The sequence below is a fragment of the Parasteatoda tepidariorum genome, chromosome 8 (genome assembly GCF_982258835.1).
Source record: "Parasteatoda tepidariorum strain Cologne lab strain chromosome 8, Ptep-v5.0, whole genome shotgun sequence".
NCBI lineage: Eukaryota > Metazoa > Arthropoda > Arachnida > Araneae > Theridiidae > Parasteatoda > Parasteatoda tepidariorum.
Window position 1 is genome coordinate 67,976,827 of NC_141762.1, and position 24,787 is coordinate 68,001,613.

Below are 24,787 nucleotides of genomic sequence, written 5' to 3' on the forward strand. Positions count from 1 at the left end.
AAAACTAAGATTAAAAAAAAGCAGTTATAAAATTTTTAGGAACTGATTTATAATTGACTTAAATATTGTTAACAAATTGCTAAGAACAAATGTTAAAAAATTACTATTGGGAGGAGCTACAAAAAGGTGTAGACGGAAGGCATTGCCAAGAAATCGAATCAGTGCTCTCAGAATCCTTACCGGTTCAGTTCAGTATCATTTTCAGTACTTTGAGTACTATATCAGTAATTGTAGGAGTTGTTTTCAAGCCACTAGAGCAGGGGTGGCGAACCTTTATGCACCAACGTGCCATTTTTTCTAAAAAAAATTTTTATGTTGTCATAGACGTGCCGACAAATAGTTTTGACTTTGTGATTATAGCGTAAGTAATAATACTAAATACTATCAACTCAAAACTATTTATTACAAAATAAAATACATTTTGCAATGTCTCAGTTATACGCGTAATTCAACTTAAAGTAACATCAGTGTGACTTCTGTTGTTGCAGATTAGATGACAAATAACTTATATTAGAGTTATAAGATGTTAGTTTAAGCAAAACTGTTAATTAGTTTGCTAGTTATTTATTGTTAGCTTGGTTTTTTATGGTTATTAATTGCTTTTTTGGCCTTAATTGTTCAGTTTTTTGTGAATTTTAATTTAATTGTTATTATGCTTCATATCGGAACTTCGTGATCGGTAGCGTGCCCAAAATATTGTGTCGCGTGCCCTAGATGGCACGCGTGCCATTGGTTCGCCATCCCTGCACTAGAGGGTCATCTGTCAAGATGAAAACATCCCATTCGTTGCTGTGTGCAACAACACACAATGAGCGCCAAACTCAAACAGTTCAATTATTGCTATTACTATATTTTAACTTTAATTCTTACGAACGAATACCAATTAAATAAATTAAAAAAATATATTAGTTGAGCTATATAGACACTATTTTTTTCTGTGCTTCTAAAGTTAATATTTTACAACAATAAAATTGTGAAACATTATTATTAAAAATTATTATTTTTATTAAATTTTATCTATTTTATTTTTTATGCATTTGAATTTATTTTAAAAATTCATATATAAGTTATTATCATCCTGTATTTTTCATACTTATTATTTTATTATCCAAATAATTTTTAAACAACAAAAGAAAAAAAAAAGAAAAAAAATACTGTAAAAAAAGCTAAATCTCAAAAGCCACGAATTCAGTTTTTCATAGGACCTTTGAATTTGTTTATTATGATTGACCTTCCTATAGGTCAGTATATATATAATTAATTTTTCTCTCTTGTTCAGTTTTTGGTATTGAACTTTCTAACAGAATTGTTTTCATTACTTTAATAAAATTTAAATAATTTTTCCCTTGCCAAGAATTTTTCGATCAAAATGAAGGCATTTCTTTCAGTGTTATAAAAGGCTTTTAGATGGCAGCACTGAAGAAGTCACTTTCATATTTTTCTTCTCAGTTTTCTTTTCTTTTTTTCATTTTGTAAAAAATAATAAGAACGATTTTTAAGTATAAAAACCCATTTTATTTAATCTCATAACTTCTCTGACTACTTATGTAAACGTTTGTCCAAAATTTTTTGTTCACAACTATAAAAGTCGTTTATCCAAAGATAATCCCATGCAAAAAAATAAAAATAAATTATTAATTATTTTTTTAATTAATAGTAGTTGAAAATGCTTTGAATTGCAAGAAGATTGCAAGATTTTTGACAACATTTTACTTCATAAATTTTTTATTCATTGTAGTTTTGCATGATAAAATAAAAAATTTGAACGGCATTGTTCAAATAGTTATTGTGAAATTATATTTTAAATATACGACTTTTTTAATATGTTATACGAAGGCTATGGCACAAACAGTAACTAGATTCATTGAAATTGTCCCTAGTTGGTTTTCAATCGCGTAGAAGTTTCTAATGAAATACTTAACATTAAGTACAGAAAATACATTCAATTAAAAATGCTTTTCTTTACGCAAGTGCGGGTAAAGTTAAAAAACAAATGAGAGGAGATTAGTGTGAACATAAGACTGATGCTGGCAGCTATAAAATTTCTGTTATGCATCAATAAAAATTTGTCTGTAAATTTTTGTTGACTTGCTAAATGATCTTACACTATTAAATCTTTGTAACCTACGGAAGCAATAAACTTGATTGTTAAAAGTGGAAAATAAAGAGCAAGGCCTTCTAGTGTTTTAATTGCAACTCCAGATTTTAATTTTTAATAATATTAGGCTGTATGTATGTTATTATATATTTTAATTGTCAGATTTGATTTGAATTTTTAATTAACTAATAATAGACTTAAGTGGACAGATGACTGCACAAAGTTAGTGTACTATCTGGCAATCAAAAGATGTGCCCCTAAGATTAGAATTATTGATTGCGCTTGCGGATAGATGGCGGTCGCGATTGTGTAGGAGAGATCTTTTATTTTTCGTTTTGTTTGAGTGTCGTGATTAACCAAATGTGTTAAGTAAGTCAGTTAATTGATATTTTACCTACTAAATATTTATAACTTTTTTTTCTTATTATTATCATTAAAATTGAATTTTTGTAGCTATAATGTTGTTCAGACCTTAATTATAAATTAGTCTTATATTAGTCTTATAGCTAAATATTATGCAAAATAATTACGAATTGCTACGAGTTTAAAAAATTACTTTAGGAGGTTAAAATTAGTTCAATTTAATTAACAAATAATTAAATAAGCAATTTTATAATAATTTGCTCCTAGTGTAAACGTTCACAAATTCTTTTAAAAAAGGAAGATTATTAAAAATACAAACTCCAACTGGCGAATGCGTATGTATGAAAGGAAGATAAAATTTAAAATTTTATTAGAGAGATAATAGGCTGAGTAAATAATTTTAGTAAACAAATAAAAATTGTCCTTTCCATAAAAATATTGTAAAATTCAGTTAACACTAATGCAAATGTATGTTATTGTGTCAAAGTCAGTTTTCGAGTTGGCAGCAAAGTAGTGAAAATTAAAATATCAAGTGAGTGAGCAAGGTAAGGGGAAAAAAATGTCTCTTTCCACATCCATATTTCTTTCAAATTATTATTACCATAAATTAAGATTCTAGTCGTCCTTTTTTAGGTTAGGATGATTTATTGTATCATTTAATTTTTCCCAAATTTACAATTATTAATGCAAATTTTCAGAATAACTCGCGTTTTACCTGTTACCTGTATTGCCCAGTTGCTCACATTTTAATAAATTTTATATCACAATTTTTGCTTTAACGTTTTTTTCTCCATTTTTTAACCTTTTTTAGTGGTTTTGTTTGAATCATGTGAAAAAAATGTAAGCAAAATTCAGTTTTGGGAAATCAATAAAAATTTACCAAACTTTTATTGATACCAGCGATTCTTTATTAATTGTGGCAATAGGTAATAATGGTATTCTTGCATTAGGTATCTGATATATTAATGTACTTAATAATGTATTTAATGCTCATTACGGTAAAAAGTTTTTTACAGCTCTCCGAAGAATTTAATTTTAAAAAGTGTACCACTATTCATACATTACTAAACTGAGATACATTAGTATAAAAACTGAAAGAGCTAACCGAGTTCTTATAATGAAACGTTCCAAAAGATAAAGACAGCAATGCCGGAAGTTGACAAGCATAGTGCACACAGTATTGAGCCTCTTATTTATTGTTTTATATTGTGAAAAATCGGATATTAGAAGCGTCAGAATCTTAACATTTGTTTTAATCCTTTTCCTCTCGGTCCCGTCAAATTAACGGGGTGTGCTTTTACTTCCGACTTCCTTCGTTTCCGATATAAAGCATTCAAAAGTAAGGCAGCACAAAACTTTAATATATCCATCTCTCATGCCTGGAATTTTTTTATTATTATTTTTCAGGCTAGATTGCTGCATCAATCTAATTTTAATCTAACTGAAGATAGTTAGTTTATTTGAAACTAGATGTCAGCACTATTCAATCATATGTATTTGTGATATGCATTTTGTACTCTTTGCTCAATTACTTATGCTCTTAGTAAATAAACGTCGTTTGTTTTCGGTGATGAAATATTTTTTAATATTGCATACATTATGGAGTCAGAGTCACATGGACATATATGTTTTAAATTTCAGGTTAAAAAAAAGAAATCCAAAAATTAACAATGAATATATCGATTTTACTAGCACCTTTTTTTATATAATTTTCTTGAATAAAAAAATAGGGACCATTTCCTTGAAAATAATAAGATCGTTGAGGGGTTAAAGGATATTCGCTTTCGGTAGCTGGATTTGCTTGTGTTGAAAACGAAAAAAAATTGCCAATCTAGCTTAGCAATTCAAACAATTAAAAAAATTAAACAGAGTAAAAAAGTATAGATGTAAGTAATGATTTAGAATTTTATTATTACCATTGCCCTTCTTTAATTAACAACAGTTTTGTTTTTTATGTTATCAGGCATATTTCATCAGAAATATTAATGCGACTGAAGAATGGTTTGTGACAATAGTTTTAAGAGTAAAAATTGATGCCGCCTATGGATTAAAAGTTTTATTTTGCACCTTGTATTTATTTTCTTCAAGAGCTATCAATTCAGTGATGCCATCCTTGCGAAGTTTAATTTTCTTACTTTGGTTCCACTTATTGAGCCTACCTATAAAAATGTTGGAGAATCCAGAGAATGCACTTACATTACGCAAAAGTGAGGAAGCAACATTCTTATGCATTTGAGATTACGCATTTCGGAAAAACCACGTTATTTTGTGACAAAATAAATGTTAAAACCAACGCAACACAGATAGAGAATTGATGACTCGTCAAAAATTAGGGATCTATCTCTAAAAGTAAAATGTGTGAGAGAGAGAGGGAGAGAGAAAGAGAGAGAGAGAGAGAGAGAGAGAAGAGAGAGAGAGAGAGAGAGAGAGAGAGAGAAAGGGAGAGAGAGAGAGAGAGAGAGAGAGAGAGAGAGAGAGAGAGAGAGAGAGAGAGAGAGAGAGAGAGAGAGAGAGAGAGAGAGAGAGAGAGAGAGAGAGAGAGAGAGAGAAAGAGAGAGAGAGAAAGGGAGAGAGCATGAAATGAAAATTGAATGATCCTGAAGCATCTGTTATCAATTAATGAAACTCGTATGTTAATGAAAAGGAAAAATTTACTTTTGAAAATTGTAATTATACATCATGTTTTATTTGTTGTGAATTTATTCAAAAAATATTTTAGAACTGAATATCCGGTAAGAGCTTTATTTAATGCATTCAAGTGTTTAATATTCTGTGTTATAATAATTAAAAGAAAATATTAGAGTGTGGCTACAGGATAGGTTCTTTTAATGCATGTTACTCTCTTCTTCCCATCGTAAGTCCTTGTGCGTGAACAAATATCACATGGAGCTTTGTCGAAATCTAGATTCGAAAGGAAATGTTCCAAAGTATCCCATCCTCCTCCCAGGCGTACAACGACATTATTGCCTCGAACAATCTGGAATAAAATTGTTTTATAAATAGCATGCCAAAACTAAAATAGTAAACTCTAACACTGAAAAATAATTTAAAGCCATTAGAGGATTTTTTTTTAATGCAAAAAGAATGTAAACAGCATTAAATTCGAATGATTAAAATTTAATCGTCTAAAATTCTTTACAATTTTTTTTAAGCTATGAATTCTTGAAATAGACGAAAATAAACGAGAATTGAAATTAACACTAAGGAACTTTAATTTTTGATTTCTATCCTACATAAATTTTTGGAACCATGTTTTCCAGATTTTGACCATGTCCATGTTTTGCGGTTCAAGTAACCGCATACGTAAGAAAATATGTTTTTTCGAAAAAAGTAAATTTTTTGCTTGAGATTTCGCAACTTAAAAGATTAACTTCATCAAAAATAGCATAGTTAGGGTTAGTTTATAAAACCATAAGATAGCACGTTATTATTACAAGAAACTACGATTCATTAAATGAAAAGCTATCAAGGTATTTTTTTGTGCGCAATCAAGTATAAAAATCAACGTATAGATAAAAATTTAACATAGAGTGTTCCGCAAAGACTGCCTATGTCGTATATTTTCTTAAACCTTGTCGAAAGCGAAATAAAAATGTATATACTTTAATATTAAATAACAACGACCAAAGAAAACGAGATTTCCTTATTATAAATAATCTTTTAACACTACAGTCCTGAGCAGACCAGGGCAGTCTTATCAATTTTTTTCCAACAAGAGTCTGCCAGATGCTTGTTTTTTTGTTGTTGTTAAAATTAGTTACTTTTAATACTTTTAGATCCCTTTTAATATCATCAAGCCATCGGGGTCTTCCCCGTTTTCTACTACTACCTAGCTTGTTGAAGGTCAATATCTTTGTGAGACTGTGGTTTTCTCAGTAAAATAAGTGCCAAAGATACCTTTTCCAGTTTGGTTTGATGACTTTTATTATATCTGGATGCCTGTATCCATTATAAATAGTCTCGCAGTGGACTGATCGTTCAGACACGGTTACCAGCAGATCACCGAAGTCAAGCATCACTGACTGCGGTCAGTGTGCGGGTGGGTGACCACTTGGATCAGCCTGCGTAGAGACCGAGGGTAGGCGGTATTGGTCCTCGTTAAACTGTTCTACCGTAAAGTGCTCGACTTCGCGTGCACGTCGTTGGGCTACCGAAGCAGGGGTGTCATCCCCTCTGCAGAGGATCAAAATCGTGATGGCATGTCTTCGGATCATCCTCAGGGATGTTTCCCAGACCGTCGCCAATAGCCCATTGCGCAGCTCTAGTGCGACGTAAATGAGCTACAACAACAACATTATAAATACCATGGATGTGGAGAATTCGCAAAATATTATTTACTTGGACAGTACCGACACTTTCGAGTAGTATTTTGCTTTTAAAAATTAGCAGCCTATTTTTGATATGTTTGCTCAGTGCACAGCTTTTGCTGCCACAGAGAAATAGTGGTAGGATTAGTGTTTTATACATACTAATTTTTGTTCCATCGTTTATGAGTCGTGATCTTAGTTGGTTTTTTAAACCGGAGTAGCATCTGTTTGCTAGCATCAACCATAGATCCATTTTAATATTCATATCATTTTTGTTAGTGATAGTTGTTCCTAGGTATTCAAATTTGATCCGAGGTAAGTAAAATATTTATATTAAGTTATAAACTAGTATTAGCCAACATCTGAAAAAAACTTTTTCTAGATTCTGAGTGCACGAGACACCAAACCTTGTTTATGATTTTTTGACCAATCAGAAGTTGGAAGACGATAGCTAGAAATTTCAACCGGCAATCAGATAAGTTTTGATAATCCTTTCAGCCGCCTTCTCCAGTTGTGTTTTGTCACATCTTGATGGTACTTTTGATTTTACCTTACTTTTATGCTGATTCACGATCCTCAATATCTATACTTCTTTTTCTTTGTTTTTGAGAAGAATGCAAGAAATATATATGGTCTTAAGGAAGCATCTTCATTTCTGTGTGTAATTTGTAATGATTATTTTAAAATCAAAATCCAAGAATTTGAAATTTTCAAATTTTTAAAAATAGTTGAAATCTGGAATTTAAAATTGTTACCCTTAGATGCACGTTTTTTCCACTGATACTATAACGGCCTTCAGATAATCGACGAATCTTGCTTTCTTCTTTATGGTACTGACGAGCAACTTCCATTATCTAAAAAAAACAATTGATTATAACTACAAAATATCGTTTATTTTTAATAATATTCCATAGATTTGCTGTAAATAATAGATCTGAATGTAAGCATGAAGGCTAGCACATCTGTTCTAATTGTCCTAATAGTCTCGTCCAAATAGCCCAATGACCTTGGTAATGAAACCTTTAGGATTAAGGAAACATTCAGGCATGTGCATGTTTTGTTTTACTTCATAACCGGAGTTGAACAGCTGACCCAATTCTGAGTTTATGACTATCAGTTTCCAACTCCGTAATCTTGTAATTTTAAACCCAACCCAGAAGACAAGGGAACTCTTCGATCAAGCATTGGGACAAACAATCCTTTGCGAAGGATTTGTTTACGTAACTAACCCGCATTTGCGTTACATGGAAAGGAAAACCACGAAACCCTACCCCGGTCAGCGCTATGGCAAGGGGATTTTAATCCATGATCGATCTTCCACGGAGGATATTTTACAACAGCACTACTGTGGGTGCGTCTCAACCTGCCAGCGCTAGGATTCGAACCAAGGTCATCTCGTAAGGACGTGAGTGCTCAATCCTCTGAGCCACCACGGCCCGGGAGATAGATCGTTAATTGCTGTCTGAATATTAATCTTATGTGAAATAACGCTTGCTTGTGTGAACACTTCGGCACATAAAAGTTAGTGAATTTTTTTCGTTTTTATTTGACAATACAGATCTTAAATTAATTTTTTAATTGGGCAAATACATGCTTTTTACCAGCAATATGCTCAAAATTTGACGCCCGGTGGCTGAGTGGTAGACCTTCGCGCTCCCGTGCCATAGGTCCTGGGTTCGATCTTCGGGCCGGGCAAGGTTGACTCAGCCTTTCATCCGTTCAAAGGGTAGATAAATGAGTACCAAGCATGCTTGGGAACTAAACACCGGGGGTTTCGCGTTCGGCTGACCACCAAACCGGGACATCTGCTCCTTTACCCCAGAGCCCAAGGTCAAGAAAACTGCCATGGGCACAGTAAGCCTTGACCCTCTGTGGGCTGTCACACCACTGAGTTTAGTTTAGTTTATGCATAATTTAGCATTTCAATATGAGTTGAGCAAAAAAAAAATTATCATTAGTATTTAATTACCCTTTTGTCCAAAATCGATATCTTTTCTCTTTCCGACAAATGTTCATCAAAAAATTTCTTTACAATTTTCTCTTGCAAACTCTTAGACGATGCAAGAGATGAAGAACTACGATTCAATGTGCAACTTGTTCTCATTCGACTGCTGATGGTATCAGTTCTCGCCAACGAGGCACTTCGTCTCATCACTGGAGACGAAGTCCGTGACGAAAACTGTCTGGTTTCACTTGTGCTCTCCGGAAGGCGATTGCAATAGCGAGTGTTGATGGTGACGAATACGTTCTTGTCTGTCTTACGTAGGGGGATGCCACTTCGTTTCATAGAAGAGATTGGAGATGAAGTTTTGGAATAGGTGGATATGGGCGAGGGACTTCTTAGTCCACTGGAACATCCTGAATCCACTCGCTGGAACTTTGTTGGTGAAGGTATGGAGGAAGTGAAGTAGATGTCTTCATCAGAGCAATCTGACATCTCATCCTGAATAATTTTGGCAGACTGTTTCGTAAGCTGAATTGGTGGAGGAAGGAGGACCCCGTACTTGGAAGCCAAGCTCGCCAATTCCAGAAGACATAAAACTACGTTTCGAGGTTGTCTTTGCAGAACTATAAAATCAACATTGTTTTAAATAATAGTTGCGTATAAAAGCGGAATATTTTATAAACACCATTTCTGATGTAGTATTTCATAAAAATTTAAACATATAAAGTTTAATTAAATATAAGTCCCGATATAAATTTACAAGGCCCACATTTTTGTTATTGTTTTCAAAGGCACTTACATTTTTTGTCATAAAAATTTAAACGTATATTAAGTTTAATTAAATATAAGTCCCGATATCAATTTACAAGACCTACATTTTTGTTATTGTTTTCAAAGGCACTTACATTTTTTGTAATACTTCATGTAATTTAAAATATTAGAGTAAATATTTTGAGTAATTTAAATTATTTTACTATATTTTGCTTCCTTACATTTAAAATGGTGGCTTATAAATATAATTAAAAGAGGAAATGTAGAGTTTTCTGCTGGTATGGATGTGGCTCTCTGAAGTTTCTTGTGAGTAAACAAAAAGCCTGACTATATCTAATAATATTAACATATCAAGTGAGTCCTTGTATGTTACATTTTCACTCAGATGGGGGATTTTTTTCTGGATTGTAATGTACTTATTCCTCTGCCAAAAACATTCAAAATTGTTTCAATGAATATCAATCTAACCCCTTCCCTGGTTGTTCTGCAAAGCCCGGATCTTAATCAAATCGAAAAATATTTGTTGCTTGTTGGAAGGGCACATCTGTTAGTAATCTCCTCTTCTATCTAGGTGAAGGGATCTTCAAGTCTGCGCAGCCAATAAATGGTATTCTCAAGTTCTTAAGTTTTCAGATTCTCAGGTTTCAGCTTCTAAAACCGATGTCCTCACTAATACTGTGTGTTATCTGTACAGATGGTTGTTCAATAAAATATTAATTTGAGGTCTCCAATTCATTGGCCAGTGTGTATATAAGATTTAGAAAAGGGGAAATTAACACAAACAATTTAAAGTGTTGTGAATTCGGTTAGGGTAATGGGTAAACGTACTGCTCATTACTTATCATTTCAAATCTTGGATTAGAATTTAACACCCAGAAATCTAGATGGACTACTCGGTGAATTATATCTTTTTCATTTACTCTCTACCCTAAAAGTAGGCGAATGCTTTTTCTTAATCAATTGTTGCAACATTAATTAGTTTCCATAACTAAAATATAATTTACTTATAGATTGTTATAAATAAATATATTTACATCTGTGAAAACTAATGTAATTTACAAAGTAATCTATCGAACTACTCGGCGAATTATATCTTTTTCAGAAACCCACTCTCCTGGAAATAAACGAATGCCTCTTGTGAATCAATTGTTGTAATCTCAAGAAATTTTAATATTAAAAATATGGGCTGGGATAGCCTGGTCGGTAGGGCGCTGGGCCCATATCCAAGAGGTCGTGGGTTCGATCCTCGCCGGCCGAAGACTCCCCGTGTAGTAAATGGTGACTGATGCACGTTAATTCTGTCGAGTCTCAAAGTCCTCCATGTTCCCACAACAAATCAATACCTCTGGGGGTACTGATCCAGGAGTTTCCTTGTCTTCTGGATTGGTTCAAAATTACAAGGCTACGGAGTTGAACGTAAGTAGTCGTAAACCCATGAAATTGAGTCGGCTGTTCAACGACGGTTATAAAATAAAAAAAAAAAAAAAAAAAAAAAATAAAATATTAAAAATATATTTATTTTTGTAATTTTATAAGCAAATAATTTTAGAGCAACTAATTACTGTTAAAAGTAATATAGTTTATCAAATAGTCTAATTGAAACTACTCAGAGGATTATATTTATTTCGATTTTTTTTCAAAGGATTCTATCTTTTTTCACATTTACCTAGAAATAGTGATAAATGCCTTTTCATAATCAACTGTCGTAATCTTAATCAATTTTCTTATTAAAATTTATATAATTTTTAGTAACATAATTAAGTAATTTTACTCCTGCAATAACTGATAAAATTCATGGACTAATTTAATCGAACTTTTGGGTGAATTATATCTTTTTCAAGAACTCTCTTTCCTGGAAATAGACGAATGCCTTTTCTTTAACAGCTTCTAAAATAAAATAAAGCTAAAGCTGCCTACACTGACATCATTTCCAGGTTCACATTTAACGTGGCAACATTTCTTGAAGAACGAAATAAAAAAAAAAAGATTGAAAAAAAAGAAAGGGATTGAAAGAAAATAAATTAATCTCACCAAGTCCGTCTGATTCAAAGAGAACAGCGTCTCTGACTCCAAAACTTTTGCACCATCGGATAAACATCTCGGCATTGTCTCTGGCAAAAAAAGTTTCTTTCTTGGCTCGCTCCCAATACTTCAGATGCATATGACACTAAAGAGAAAAATATTATTATCTAAACTTAAATTAAAGGAAATACGATCAGCCTGGACATTAGAATAAAATGGCAGTTTTCCCATAAGAGATCTAAATAATAATAGTGATATCCAAAGTTTTATTCTAAAGTGAGAATTCTTTATAGCTGTAAGATATGTTTCGTTTGTGGAACATTTATCACTTTAATTTATTTAATGATATTCAGTTTTTATATTTTTTTCTTACATATATGAAAGTATAATATTCTAAACATGATATATTTTGCTAGGAAAAGAAATTTTATGTTAAAAAGAAAAAGAACAAGAAAAAAAATTAAAATTAGTGTTTTCTAAATATAAATACTTATTTACAATAGAAGATGACAAGGTTTATATTTTGAAAAAATTATATTTTGAAAAAATTATTATACAGTAACAAAAACTTTAATTCAATTTCGAAGATTCAGTAAGAATAAAAACGAAGCACATGAACCGGTATTCAGAAAGAATTCTAAAGTAAACAGTTAGGACTGCCGTGTTATTGAGCTTATTTACACCAAGGTTTGGTGCGAATCGATTCAAAATTGCAGACTTGTATAAGGTATATACATCCGTACTCGCATATAAATATTCTGCTGAATTTATATCGATTATAAACTGCCTTTAACAACTTATGTATCAAATTTGCATTCATAAAGGTGAACTGCCTAAGTTTCAAAATTTTTAACCAGGAGGAGTAGGCAAAATAAATAAATAAATAATTTTAAAAAAAAATCAGGCAGTAGGTAAGTACAGGCAAGTTTAGCCATAAACGGATTTAAGATTAGAACTTTTAGAGTGAAAATCGCCAGTGCGTTAAATAGAAAATTAAAACATAAAAATTTCTTAATGGTTATCCTGATAACAAAGAGAATTTAACCCAGAATTTAGGTTTATCATTACAATCAGAACTGTCATCTGTGTGTTCAAAGCTATACACACCTATTAATTGTATTTTTACATGGGAAGGAAAAAGCAATTGTCCAACCGTTAAATTGATATTAATAAGACTTAAATCTGGAAATCAAGATTGCATTTAGGATCATCTTTGTAATCACCATAGAATCACCATAATCAGCGTGAATTAGGCATATAATACACAAATCGATCAGATATCGACGAGAAAATAATAATATATCAATTTTTTATTAATTTTAATAATATATATGAATTAGGAGGGATTCGTAGTTTCCATTGAAGCGAACCAAGTATAATACATTGGCAATGAACGGATTATTCGTCTAGCTTTAAACTCGAACTGACGATAATGCTAAAATATCCTCAGTAGGTGACCGATACTTTGCGTATACTTCTACTTCTTAGATAAACTTGCTATTCATTTCAATAATATATATAAATCGAAATGGATTAGTGGATTGAGGCGAACCAAGTATAAACCCTGGCAATAAATGAATAATTCATCTTGCTTTAAACTCGAACTGACCACAGTGCTAATGCAAAATATACTCAATGGGCGAAATGATACTGTGCATTAGAACTGTGGACACTACGGCAAGGAAGTGTATGGGTTAGAGTTCCCTCGATGTAAGAAAGAATACAGTGATTTTTATCTTCATTCTTTCTAAGGAAGTGCAGACAGCAGTCCAAGTTCTGGCTAGTTTCATTTAGATAATAGTTCACAAAAGAAGTGTTCATATTAATGGTGCATCCAAGAACTCTTTTGGTCTTTAGGTTGGGCTCAAAGATTCCAACAACTAGATGCCAACAAAGTGTAATGATAGTCACTCATCCAATCTACATCAACTGTGCAACGACCGCAATAAATAATTGCATGTTTAATATGTGTATGCATACTTATTACTAAATACTTTGTTTCACGATTGTTAGCTTTTAAACAGTGTATACTGTTTAAAAGCAAAAATTTAGTTTTAAGTCATTAATTAACACATAGATACCACTGTATTAAGAAATTATTTTCTATTCTATTTAGTTTCAGGAGGTCTATAAGAGCTAATTACTATATTAAGCTCTTATACTAAAATATTTGAAACCTATTATTATTATTATACAACTAGTAATATTACCACCATACCAGTAGTAGTACCAATTACAACAATTAATTAACCATCACTGGGGGCAGTTATAACAGTTATGTGATTTCTTTAAAATACTTCGAAGTGAAGAAACTTTATTCATAATGACTCTATTTTTTTAAGAAGTAATGCAGTTGGAGAAAAGTAAAAAACGTTATGAAGATCTAATATGATGGTATGCTGACTAAGTTATTTATATTGTCAATTTAACGTGAAAGGGTAAATATATGTTTAAAATTTTTTTGTTTCGAACTGAAAACAAAGATTATATTGCAAACAAGCATAAAAACATCATTAAATGAGTTAATTTGAGCAGCATGAGATTAGGAATGAGCTAATGGTTTACTTAATAACTATTTAATTTAATATATTCAGACAGTTATTTTTCCGAATGAATTAAAACTTAAACAAACACAGAAAACTCCTTTTTATATAACAAAAGAATTTCTTTATCTTAACAAACATTTTTCGAATTCTTTCAATTGAAAGCATACAAACATCGCGTTCTTATAAACTTAAAAGCGGAAAATTTGAAAAAACATAAAAAAAAAGTATTTAAGATTCGTTAATTTTTTGTGATTGTTTAAAAGTCCTGAAGGTCGTTAGAAAATGAATATTTGTCATAAATTGAATTCTTTTCGGACATTTATTTTGGGATTAAACGTAATGAAAAAGTTAGAAAAAAATGCTCTGTCCTTTTCAGTAAGCATTTATGCTCTGTCATTGTTGCATTCTTCAGAAATACATTTAAATTCTTAACAAAAGTAACAAAAGCAGGATTCTTAATGAGTACGGGTATTCACTGATGCAGCGTACTTTAAAAAACATCATTTTATTTCATTTGAAAGAAAACAATTAAGCTTTTTTCTTTTTTTAATCTCCATTCATGTTCCTTTAACCTTGCTATTGTGAAGTAATAGTCCCGTAAATATTGCTTCTTTAAGACTACAAAATCATAATATTTCATTATTTTAAGAAGTCAACAAAATGTTTGGTGTTTTTTTATTTCACTTTTGCATCAATTTTTTTCTATGTTTATACTTCTAGGAAATTTGGTTAAACGCTGAACTATAACATTGGTAAATTGAATAAAAATAGGGTCCAAATTTGTTGCAGCCTTAATAACGTGGTTAACTAAACTATATTTCTATTCAAGTTGGACCAGAGTTGCGTGTAATAAAGCTTATGAAGCAAAATAATGTAACTAAATTTATACCTTGTTAAGGTTACAACAAGTTCAAATGCTATATGTATTCCTAAGATTTTTCTATCAGCTTATCTTTATAACATTGAATCTTGTAAGTATTTTTTTTTTTTAAAATCCTGATTACATGCATATTACAATGAAAATATGGTAAAATTTACAGCTTTTCTGGCTCTATAGCAACACTTAAAAGCTCTGTAATGATTTTGGTAAAATAAACAATGTATGGTTTTATAATATGGGATAAAATTTGGTAATTTTATCACGATACCTTAGAGTATAGCTTAAAAACAATTTATTTGGTAAAGTTTACTTTTCAGTTTCGTATGTTAGACTAAATATGTGGCAATAAAAACTATCATTTGGAAAACTAGAATTTACACTAAACCGTTACTATGAGCAGAAAAACAGTCAAATGAATAATAGTTTAAATACGGGGATTTTGGCTTAACTAAATACAATTCCATACTTTTTTTAAACCGAAAACGTCATTACCAAACATTGCGGTAATTTTATTAGAGGATTCTATTTCCATGTGAAAATTAGTGGAATCTTTTTCCGTGCGTCTATAACCTTCTCTTTGCATTCATAAAAAGAATAATAATAAAGAGAAAAACTCAGTATTATTCAATCTGAACCCAATCTGAATCTGAAGCTGGGCGAACTTTAAGTCTTCACTAAGAATCGTTCCTTTTCAATGATAGCTAGTGTCTTTAGCCAATAATTGATCACGGTTGAACTGATTAACTTCAGAGCTCCTACATTTCCGAAATAAATTTTAACTGAATTTTGTATTAAATTTCAAAATGTTTCGGTAATATTCTAAATTATAATTAAAAGTTTTGCAAATTATAAGCAAAAAAAAAAAAAAACGGCAGAGGGAAATATTCTATAGAAAAGTGCTCATTATCATACTTTTACAAATATTAATCATAATTTTGTCGAAATTTGTCGTAATTAAATCGAAAATGCGTCCATTTATTGAATATAGTTAATTATAATAAGCAAACGCTTTTGTTAAAGTAGTAGTCTGCTTCAGAATTTTAGTAATGCAGTGTAATTAAAAATATTATTTTTATTTTCTATTACATTGCTGTGTTCCAGTAATCAAATGGTATATATGTAGGGGAGAGTGGGGTCAATTGTAACAGGGTACGATTGTAACAGAGCAAAAATTTCGAGTGTCGGGTTCTAGATTTAGTTCCTAGGTGGCGCACAAGGTGTATTTAATAAATCAACATGTACACCCCTGCTGGCAACCATTTTTATGTACTTTTGAAAGAGTTACATCACAAAAGATATTTTCACGCTACGTAAGTACTTTTGTTGGTATTAGAATATTATATTGTAACAAAGTAATTTTGTTTAAACAAATAAAAATTATTAACCGAATATGTAAGTAGACACCTTAATTAACATTTCCAAAAAAAAAGATTAGTTTTGTTTATTAACTAGCATTGTTTTTAACAAATGAAGCTGAAATGGCGTCTTGGGGACGATTGTAACAATAAGTAAAGGGACGATTGCAACAGCTGAAAATAAATAATCTTATGTTTACAAACCATTACTTAACTCTTTAAGAACCACCAATAGTTTCCTATATCATTAATATTATGTTGCATGTGCATTATTTTATTTGTCTCCTTTTATAGCATAAATTAAAATTTTTAACCCCTTAAAGTTAAAAGTTTAACACTTTAGGTCTCTGCTCATTATTATTTTTACTCCTAAAATATCAGTACTATTTTGATCAATAAAAAAATATATCACAACTATGATAATATGTATAATTAACTATGCTTTAGTTGAATTTATGAACTGTTACAATTGACCCCGTAAGTGGGGACAATTGTAACAAGTGCACGACTGTCAAAAATTGTTAATAACTAATATAATAACATTTAAAATAAGGTATTAATTTTTTTTCTAGTAGAGGATAGTCTACTTTACTCGTCTGTCAATTAATATTAATAATATATCGGATTTTTTGTGAATTAAAAATAGTTAAGTAAAAAATGTTACAATTGACCCCACTCTCCCCTACACTACAATGAAGAACGCGCGAGCATGTATATTAATTAAGAAAAACCATTTCAGTGGATCAGGGAAAATTCGTAAGCTTTTGAACGATTTTTCTACTTTCCATTATTCATTTTGCTAATCAGATATGGAGTAAGAAATTTTGGTGAAATTTTGGCACAGTATGGTAATGGCATTCATTATGCAAAACATTATTCTGGTAATAAAAAACGAAGTATCCAGTTCTTAAACCATTTTAGTAATTTTCACGATTACCAATTTACCGAAATTCCGGTTTTTAAAACTATAACTCTTATTACCACACATTTAGTAAAATATACAAAACTGAAAAGTAAATTTTGCCAAATAAATGGTTTTTATGCCATACTCTAAGATATCGTGATAAAATTACCAAATATTATCACATATTACAAAGCCATATTTTATTTTTGATTTTACTAACATCAAAACACTTTAGTAAAAAATACCGAGTTTTTTGGTGTTCTCATAGAGCCAGAAACACGGTAATTTTACCATAGTCTGAGAGTTTTAACCATACTTTTTTCAAAATATAGCTGGCGATTTGCATGATGGAATTAAAACTCTGTAATAATCAAATGCATTGTCTTTATACTGAAACGAAAACAAAATCCGTCAAGATAATATGTTTAAAAATTTCGAAGTAATACATACTATATTCTGCTAAATTGATATATCATACATTTATATCAAATGTAACTAAATTTCATTTGTTTTCCTGAACAAATTTAGGCGTGACTCTTCTAATGTGTTTCAACAAAAAAAAAGTCATTTAATTTTAACAATTCTAGCGATGAATATTACACTTTTCATAATGAATATCTTTCTTAATAGCCAAAAATTTAAATAAATTACGACACAAAAGGATAAAATCGTCAGTTTTATGGGAAAAGGAAAAAAAAAAGAGTATTACGACTAAATGCACCGATTTGGAGGGGAAAAAAGTTCTTCATAGGCGGAAACTATCCACACCCAAGCAGTTTTCATTAATCACTTAGATTAATTAATAATGTAATAATGAATCTTTTTAAAAGCATTGAAATAAGATAGATAATGAACGAAGATGTTCCAAATTCCACTGATTCTATATATTGATCGTTTGGTTCATTCAATCAAAGCTTAAGAAAAGGAAGAGCTTGCTGCATTGTTTTTCTCACATAAATTGGGAATAACTTGGAGGGTTAGTATTTTGCTTTTACCGACTTTATCGAGAAAATATATTAATATATTTTATTTCTAAAGGAAGAAAATGTCCTAGCAGAATTCTCTCGTTAGACGTTGTTGGATTTGTTTAAAATGTATTGATGAGGGGGCATCTACTGAAGGAAAAAAAATGAAAGAATAAAATGAAAGAAAAATAAATAAAAAAATAAAAACTTAATAAAAAACGAGATTTTTTGTATCGCCTGGGCTGACTTCAATAATGTAAAATATAAGAATAATTTACTTGACAAATTCTAAAATAAAAGCATATAATGTAAATAAAAGTATAACATAGTTCATGTATTTATATATACTATGTGGTCTCTGTAGTGGCCGAGATGCATGCACTTAAAATCCGTGTAAAAAGTGAAGAAACAATAAACTCTGCATATTAATGAGCACAAAGTAATATTTAAATTCACAAAATTTTAAGCATTTTAGAAACGTAAGCTAACAGGTGGAAAGAAGCAAAAAATTAAAGAACGAAAGCATGTATACAACAGACCAAAAAATAGCAGACAAAATAAATAATGAAGAAAAAGAGAATAATTTGAAATTACAAAAAATTTGTAAACGCCAAATTTACCGTAATGCAATTTCTTTTTTTACACTTTAATTACGTGAAATGAAAGCTAAAACATAAAAGGTTTAAAAAAAAAACGAAGAAAAGTTAGATATTATATAAAATTCAATCATAATACTTTGAATTAAAATATATGTATATAAAATTGCAAGAGAATTTTTAAAACGCAAAACGTAAGCTGAAAAACGAATAACGAAATTATTAAAAATATATTTTTGAAGGTGAGCAAACAACATAATTTCGATACGCGAAATAAAAAGAAATGAATACAAAACTAAATGCTTTAAAATTAAAAGGAGAATTTCGAATACTAAATTTACAACATCATAACATTTCTCTTTTACATTTAAGTTTAAAAACGTAAGCTAAACAGCAAATAACAAACATACAAGCATATTAAAAATATAAACAGTGACAATACAAACAATTCTATAAGTAAAATAAAAAAAAGTGAATAAAAAATAATGCATTATGATTGTAAGGAAAGTTTCGAATACCAAATTTACCTCTAATTTATCAGGAAAGTCACTCGCTTCGTCAACTTTCTTCTGGATACACTTTGCCAGTTTGCATAAAATAACTCCAGTTGAAAGTTTGTGAATTAAGTTTTCTGCACTTACGAGAGTAGACCCTGGAAAAATAAATAAATAAAATCAAACTTTCAAATATTTCGTTACACAAGGTGGGGTTATAAAATATCCGGACTTGCAGCGCAAACTTTTATTGATTTGTATATAAAAATTTAACATTATTTTCCTCTGTGTATTATGTTTTTCTTACCGTGTGAGTTTTTAAAACTGCACTTAATACAACAAATAATTTTCTTTAAGTATGTCGTTTTTATAATAATATAATTACCATCACTTTTTTTTGTAGTTGCTTAAAATTTGATTTTATTCAGTGTCGATGCAAGAACATGCAAAAATTATGGTGGAGCGATATCCTGTTAAAACTGTGGATCGGCAAAAACTTCCTTTTTGAAAAAAAGTGCAGTATGAGTTGTTTTGAGAAAAAGAAACTGTTATTTGTTTTTTCCGTACTCTGTTGGAATATATATTGTAAGGACACTCAAGAAAGTGCGCATACTAATTATGGATTTAATAAAAATCGCGAAAGGGCGCTACTTTACTATTGATCGAATTGTTTTTGCAAAGAAGAGAGTTGCAATGACCCGAGTTTAGACATATAGAGCGTTCACCTTCCAATGAGGTCACCCAGGTTCGAATTCCAGCGATGGTTGTATGATACGAATTCTGCACCAGGCCCACCCCGACCACAGTGTTGACCTAAAATATCCTCAGTGGTAGATAGATTATGGGTTAGAATCATTTTGTCGTCGGGATAACAATGAGTGGTTTTCGCGGTTTTTCTCTATAAGTAAAGCAAACGTAGGTTATTTGCACCCAAAAGTCTTCCACGAATGCCGATTTGTCCCTATGTTTAGTGAAGGAGTTTCCTTGTCTTCTGGGTTATGTTCGAAATTACAGGGCTACGGAGACGGAGTTGAATATTAGTAATAGTATAAACTCGGAATCAGATCGGCTGTTCAACGCCGTTTATAAAATAAAATAAAATGTCTCGAGTTAAAAATTCATAAGAACTATTGGTGCTGCTATTCATATTGCTCTAATTTTTTTTTTTTGATTTTTTATCTAGTCATAACATAGCAGAAGAAAAAAAATATTTGCGACAGGTGTTGAAATTGAAGATAATGAGTTGTAAAAAGTTAATAAAAAGAAAAGTAGGGATTGTAGAAAAATGTGCATATTGTTTAAAAGTTTAATTCATTAAGTTCTTTTACATTATTAATCACATCTTTCCCCTTCATTTATTTATTTTACAAGTCTTACAGTTTTATAGGCAAAAAAGAAGTATTTTGAAAAAATTGCAAACACTGATTTTGTTATATTTTGAAACTTTGAATGGCTCATTTATCTTTCAAATTAACGTTGTTTTAAATCTCGGGCGATCATCGTCTGAATATGTCTTTAATTCCAAACATCCTCTATTAAAATATTTTCTTAATATTTTAAAAGAGTAAAACGTATAAAATAAATACATTACAAAATTTTCAGACACATTTAAAAAAAAAACACATACAAGTCGAAGATTTGTTCTGCGTACAATTTTAACCCTTAAAATTGGTAAAAATGAATCATTTCAAATAGATTTCTTTTCTGAGAGAACATTGCACTGAGAGAAAAATATGGTAAAAATATCAGAATATGTAATAATTATTATTGTTTATGGATTTATTTGAACACCAAAAGCTCGGTAATTTGTACCAAAATACTTTAGTAATGATTTTGGTTAAATTAACAATAAAATAGGGTTTTATAATATATGATAAAAGTAAGTAAATGAGGTAAAATTTGATAATTTTATCATGATACCCTAGAGCATGGCATAAAAGTCACAATCACTTATTCTGTTAAAGCTACTTTTCAGTTTTGTATTTTTTACTAATATGAACCAAAATTTAGAAATTTGAAAATTTACGGTAAACTGTCACTATACAAATAATCAATACTGATATCACCAGAATTTTTTGTCTCCAACTAGGCTTACATAATTCTAAAATTGAACCTCATTTATCTCATTTATTGATGTTAAGAGCCTAATTAATTTTAAGTGAACAATAAGCATTAAAAACTCCACATGTACCAGAAGTTTCATTTGAATGTATTGGAAATTTTTAAAGACATTAATCAAAATATTACTTAATTGCAAGTCCTGGAATCAAAACTGTCCCTTGAGCAAATGTGATTGTTTTGAAAATATTCAATTTTTAAATTTTTTTGGTCACAAGTAAGGCTTATCTGAAATAAATTTTAAGAGCTGCATAGAAACTTTAATTTTATAAAAATTTAAAATTTTCTTCTTGTCAATGCAACAGTTATTTTATTTATACTTTTTTATTTATATTTGTTATAATGATTTAAAAATATATGAAAACATATATTTTTGAAATCATTTCAAGTAACATTTGTTCGAAACCTTATTTGTGACGAATTTGAAAAAAAAAGAAACTAAGATCACCGCAAGAGATTTGAACCGCAAATGACTTTTTTTTAATCTAGGTGTAGTTAGAACTATATTTTAATTAACATATTTGCATTTCGTACGTATTATTTTTAAATGTGATACATTATATTTGTTGTATAATGAATAGTTTTCAAACAAATAATTAGATTTCTAGCATAAAAAAAACACTTCAAAAATCCACTAGTAAAGACTACAGGAGTCAAATGAAAGAAGAATTTAACAAAATTTAACAAAATTAAGAAGATTTAAGACTTGATGCGTATTTTAACTTGATGCGTATTTTAACTTGATGCGTATTTTAACTACTCTGTGAACGTGCAATATATAAAATACCGTTAAAAAATATTTGCAACTTGAGTACCGCACCCGAGTTATCGATTTTACCTTAAATTTCATAAATATAATAATTAATTAATAAATAACTAAATTTCATAAATAAAAAAAACCGTAATTTTTACATTAATATTAATTTAATTATAGTAATTGAGTGATTTTACAGTAAATACGGTATATCGGCAAAGCGGTATTACGGTAAAATTTACGGTATATCAGGAAGCGGCATATTTAGGGTACATTTACTGTATATTTTCGGTACGTTATATTTAAGGTAGGGTTGAGATATGCTTTTGTTTCCTAAAATTTTATAGTAAAAAATGAATTTTACTTTGAAAAGGCACTCAAGCTCCCAATTCTTTTTTACCGTAATTTGATCCGAATTTTTTTATAGTGTCTTCATTATTTTTTCTTATTGTCTGATGATTGCAGTATAAGCGAAATAATTTATGTAATCTTGTCCATCTTACAAGTAACTGCTGTGAAAAATGTGTTTTGCCACAAATCTATTTTAATTAAAATTTAAACACTTTTTGTGTCAAGATTATTATATTTTAAAATATTTTTTTTCCTTCTAACTTGAAACATTTGTTTTTATATTTTTTGAAGACCGTGATTGGATAAAAAAATCATTGCACATCTTGTGCAAAGTCATGAAACTAACTTTCACACATTTTTAAGAAAAATGAAAAACAGAGTTTGGATATTAGCAAACAATTATTTGCAAACTAAAACACACATCGACGCGCTCTAGCTCATCAATTAAAATGTATTTATTTGCAGACTACAGTTTGCGTATTAATGAATACTTGTCGACAATCGGAAGTTTTTAATTAATCAACACCTTTTAATAGTCCAAAGTCTGCGTATCAACAAACAATAAGAAATAAACCAAAGTTTGCTTACTAACAAACTCTTTTGGCACACCAGAGTTATTCTCATTATATAATTTTACTTACAAAGAAGAGTTTGCCCATAAGCAAAGACTCTTGACTGACCAAGTTATTCTCCTTATGTATTTTTATTAAAAGATAAGAGTTTGCTTATTAACAAACACTCTTGTTAGACCAGACTTATTCTCATGATATATTTTTACTTAACAGATAGAAGTTTGCCAATAAAAAAACACTTTTGTTAGACCAGAGTTATTCTAATTACATATTTTCATTGTCATACAAAAGTTTGCATACAAAAAAGTTATAGTTCACCCCTTTATACTATTATACAATAGATTTCATCTCAATTTTTTTCATTGGCTTAAATATTTGAACGAAAATGCCTGATTTAAACTTTTTTTGTTATTGTAAATAACATTTGTTTACATGTTTTACTTTAGAACTGTATTTATTGTGGTAGCTTAAATTTAGCATGTTTCATTTATATTGGAATTAATTGCACTTTTTCTAACAAATCAAGCAAAAAATATTATATCTACCTAACGTGTTGTTGACCCATGCCGCTAGAGATCTCACTTGGGCCTTCAACAATTCCTTATCTTTCCCATGACTGATCATTCTTCAACCAAATTCCCCAAAACGAAAAAGAATTTTGGAGACAGAGACGCTGACTAATTTCAACTAGGTATCAATCCAACAGATACTTATTTAAATCATTTTCCAATTGCAAAATTGAACAAGTTGTTTCAAGAAACAGATCAAAGTTGAAGGTGAGACGAAGAAACAACTCAACTTGTCACTTGAAAAAACACACAATTTTTTCTTTTGAACCATTTAATAGATACACGCACCAGCAATTAGGCCGATGTTATGTCGTGGACTAAAACACAACTCAACACGAGAGATATGAAAGTGTTCTGATACAGATTGTTTTTTGCGTTTCCGGCAATTCAAATTAGCGGCGTTATATTACTTGTACCAAAGAAAGACACAGAGGGGGAGTTGGGCGGGGTTGGGCTCTAGACTGACCTTTGTCCAAAAGTAGTGCTGTTCATGGAACACCGGTTGTCGGAACTTTCTCTTTTGTTCCACTTCTGTTTTTATAATATCTATGGTCGTGATTGCGTAAAGGAAGGGGCTCTTTTCACGGTCACACGCGAAGCTTAGAATTTTGAGAAGATTATGGAATTTTCCAACAGATTAGTCTGAATGCAAGCTTCGGGTATATTCAATTTCGTTCGAGCTGGTATCTTTTTCCTGGATATTTTATATATTTGAAAGTCATTAACCCTTGCACAAAGCTTACGACTTTCTGATATAATTCTTTTATTGTATTCGCTTTTATTAGGAAGCAAATAATAGTCAAAAAGATCAAAGCAAGCAGCAACAAGAAATCGTTTTTATTGTTTAGATTCATAAAAATCTGGAAGCAAATCTATTTTTCAATAAATTAAAAACACACACACTTTTTTTTTGGAATTCGTTTTGGCTACTTATTTTTTATTTTCGAATAATTTGCTTTTGCAAAACTTCAAGAAAAACTCATAATTGTACACACTGTTAGAAATATCTTGGAAAAAATGGTTAAATAGCAATTTATTTGATTGTTATTTCACCATATTCAAACAAAACTGTCAAATAACCATAAATAAGATGATATTCAAACTGTTAACTGTGAGGTAAAATCGCTTATAACTGCTTTCACCTAATACGGTTACACAACTGGAATTTTATCGAAGC

The 24,787-nt window shown here is 30.2% G+C and overlaps 1 protein-coding gene across 1 annotated transcript; it reads right to left on the reverse strand.

The window, feature by feature from the left end:
* Positions 1–5,125: 5,125 nt before the first annotated feature.
* On the reverse strand, positions 5,126–23,790 carry LOC147806250 (uncharacterized). Its single transcript, XM_087169037.1, has 6 exons — positions 23,587–23,790; positions 19,280–19,404; positions 11,516–11,651; positions 8,738–9,336; positions 7,524–7,622; positions 5,126–5,438 (listed from the first exon to the last, which is right to left on the reverse strand). Exons 1-6 carry the CDS (start codon positions 23,663–23,665, stop codon positions 5,259–5,261), a joined length of 1,218 nt encoding a protein of 405 aa, XP_087025163.1. The 5' UTR covers positions 23,666–23,790; the 3' UTR covers positions 5,126–5,258.
* Between the last annotated feature and the right edge of the window lie 997 nt (positions 23,791–24,787).

Excerpts from the sequence above, each read along its gene's own strand:
- LOC147806250 (XM_087169037.1), bottom strand. The coding sequence starts at position 23,665 with ATGATCAGTCATGGGAAAGATAAGGAATTGTTGAAGGCCCAAGTGAGA. Across the intron at positions 19,405-23,586 it reads ATGGGTCAACAACACGTTAG|GGTCTACTCTCGTAAGTGCA; the intron begins GTAGATATAATA and ends TTATTTTTCCAG. Across the intron at positions 9,337-11,515 it reads CTTTGAATCAGACGGACTTG|TTCTGCAAAGACAACCTCGA; the intron begins GTGAGATTAATT and ends TTGATTTTATAG.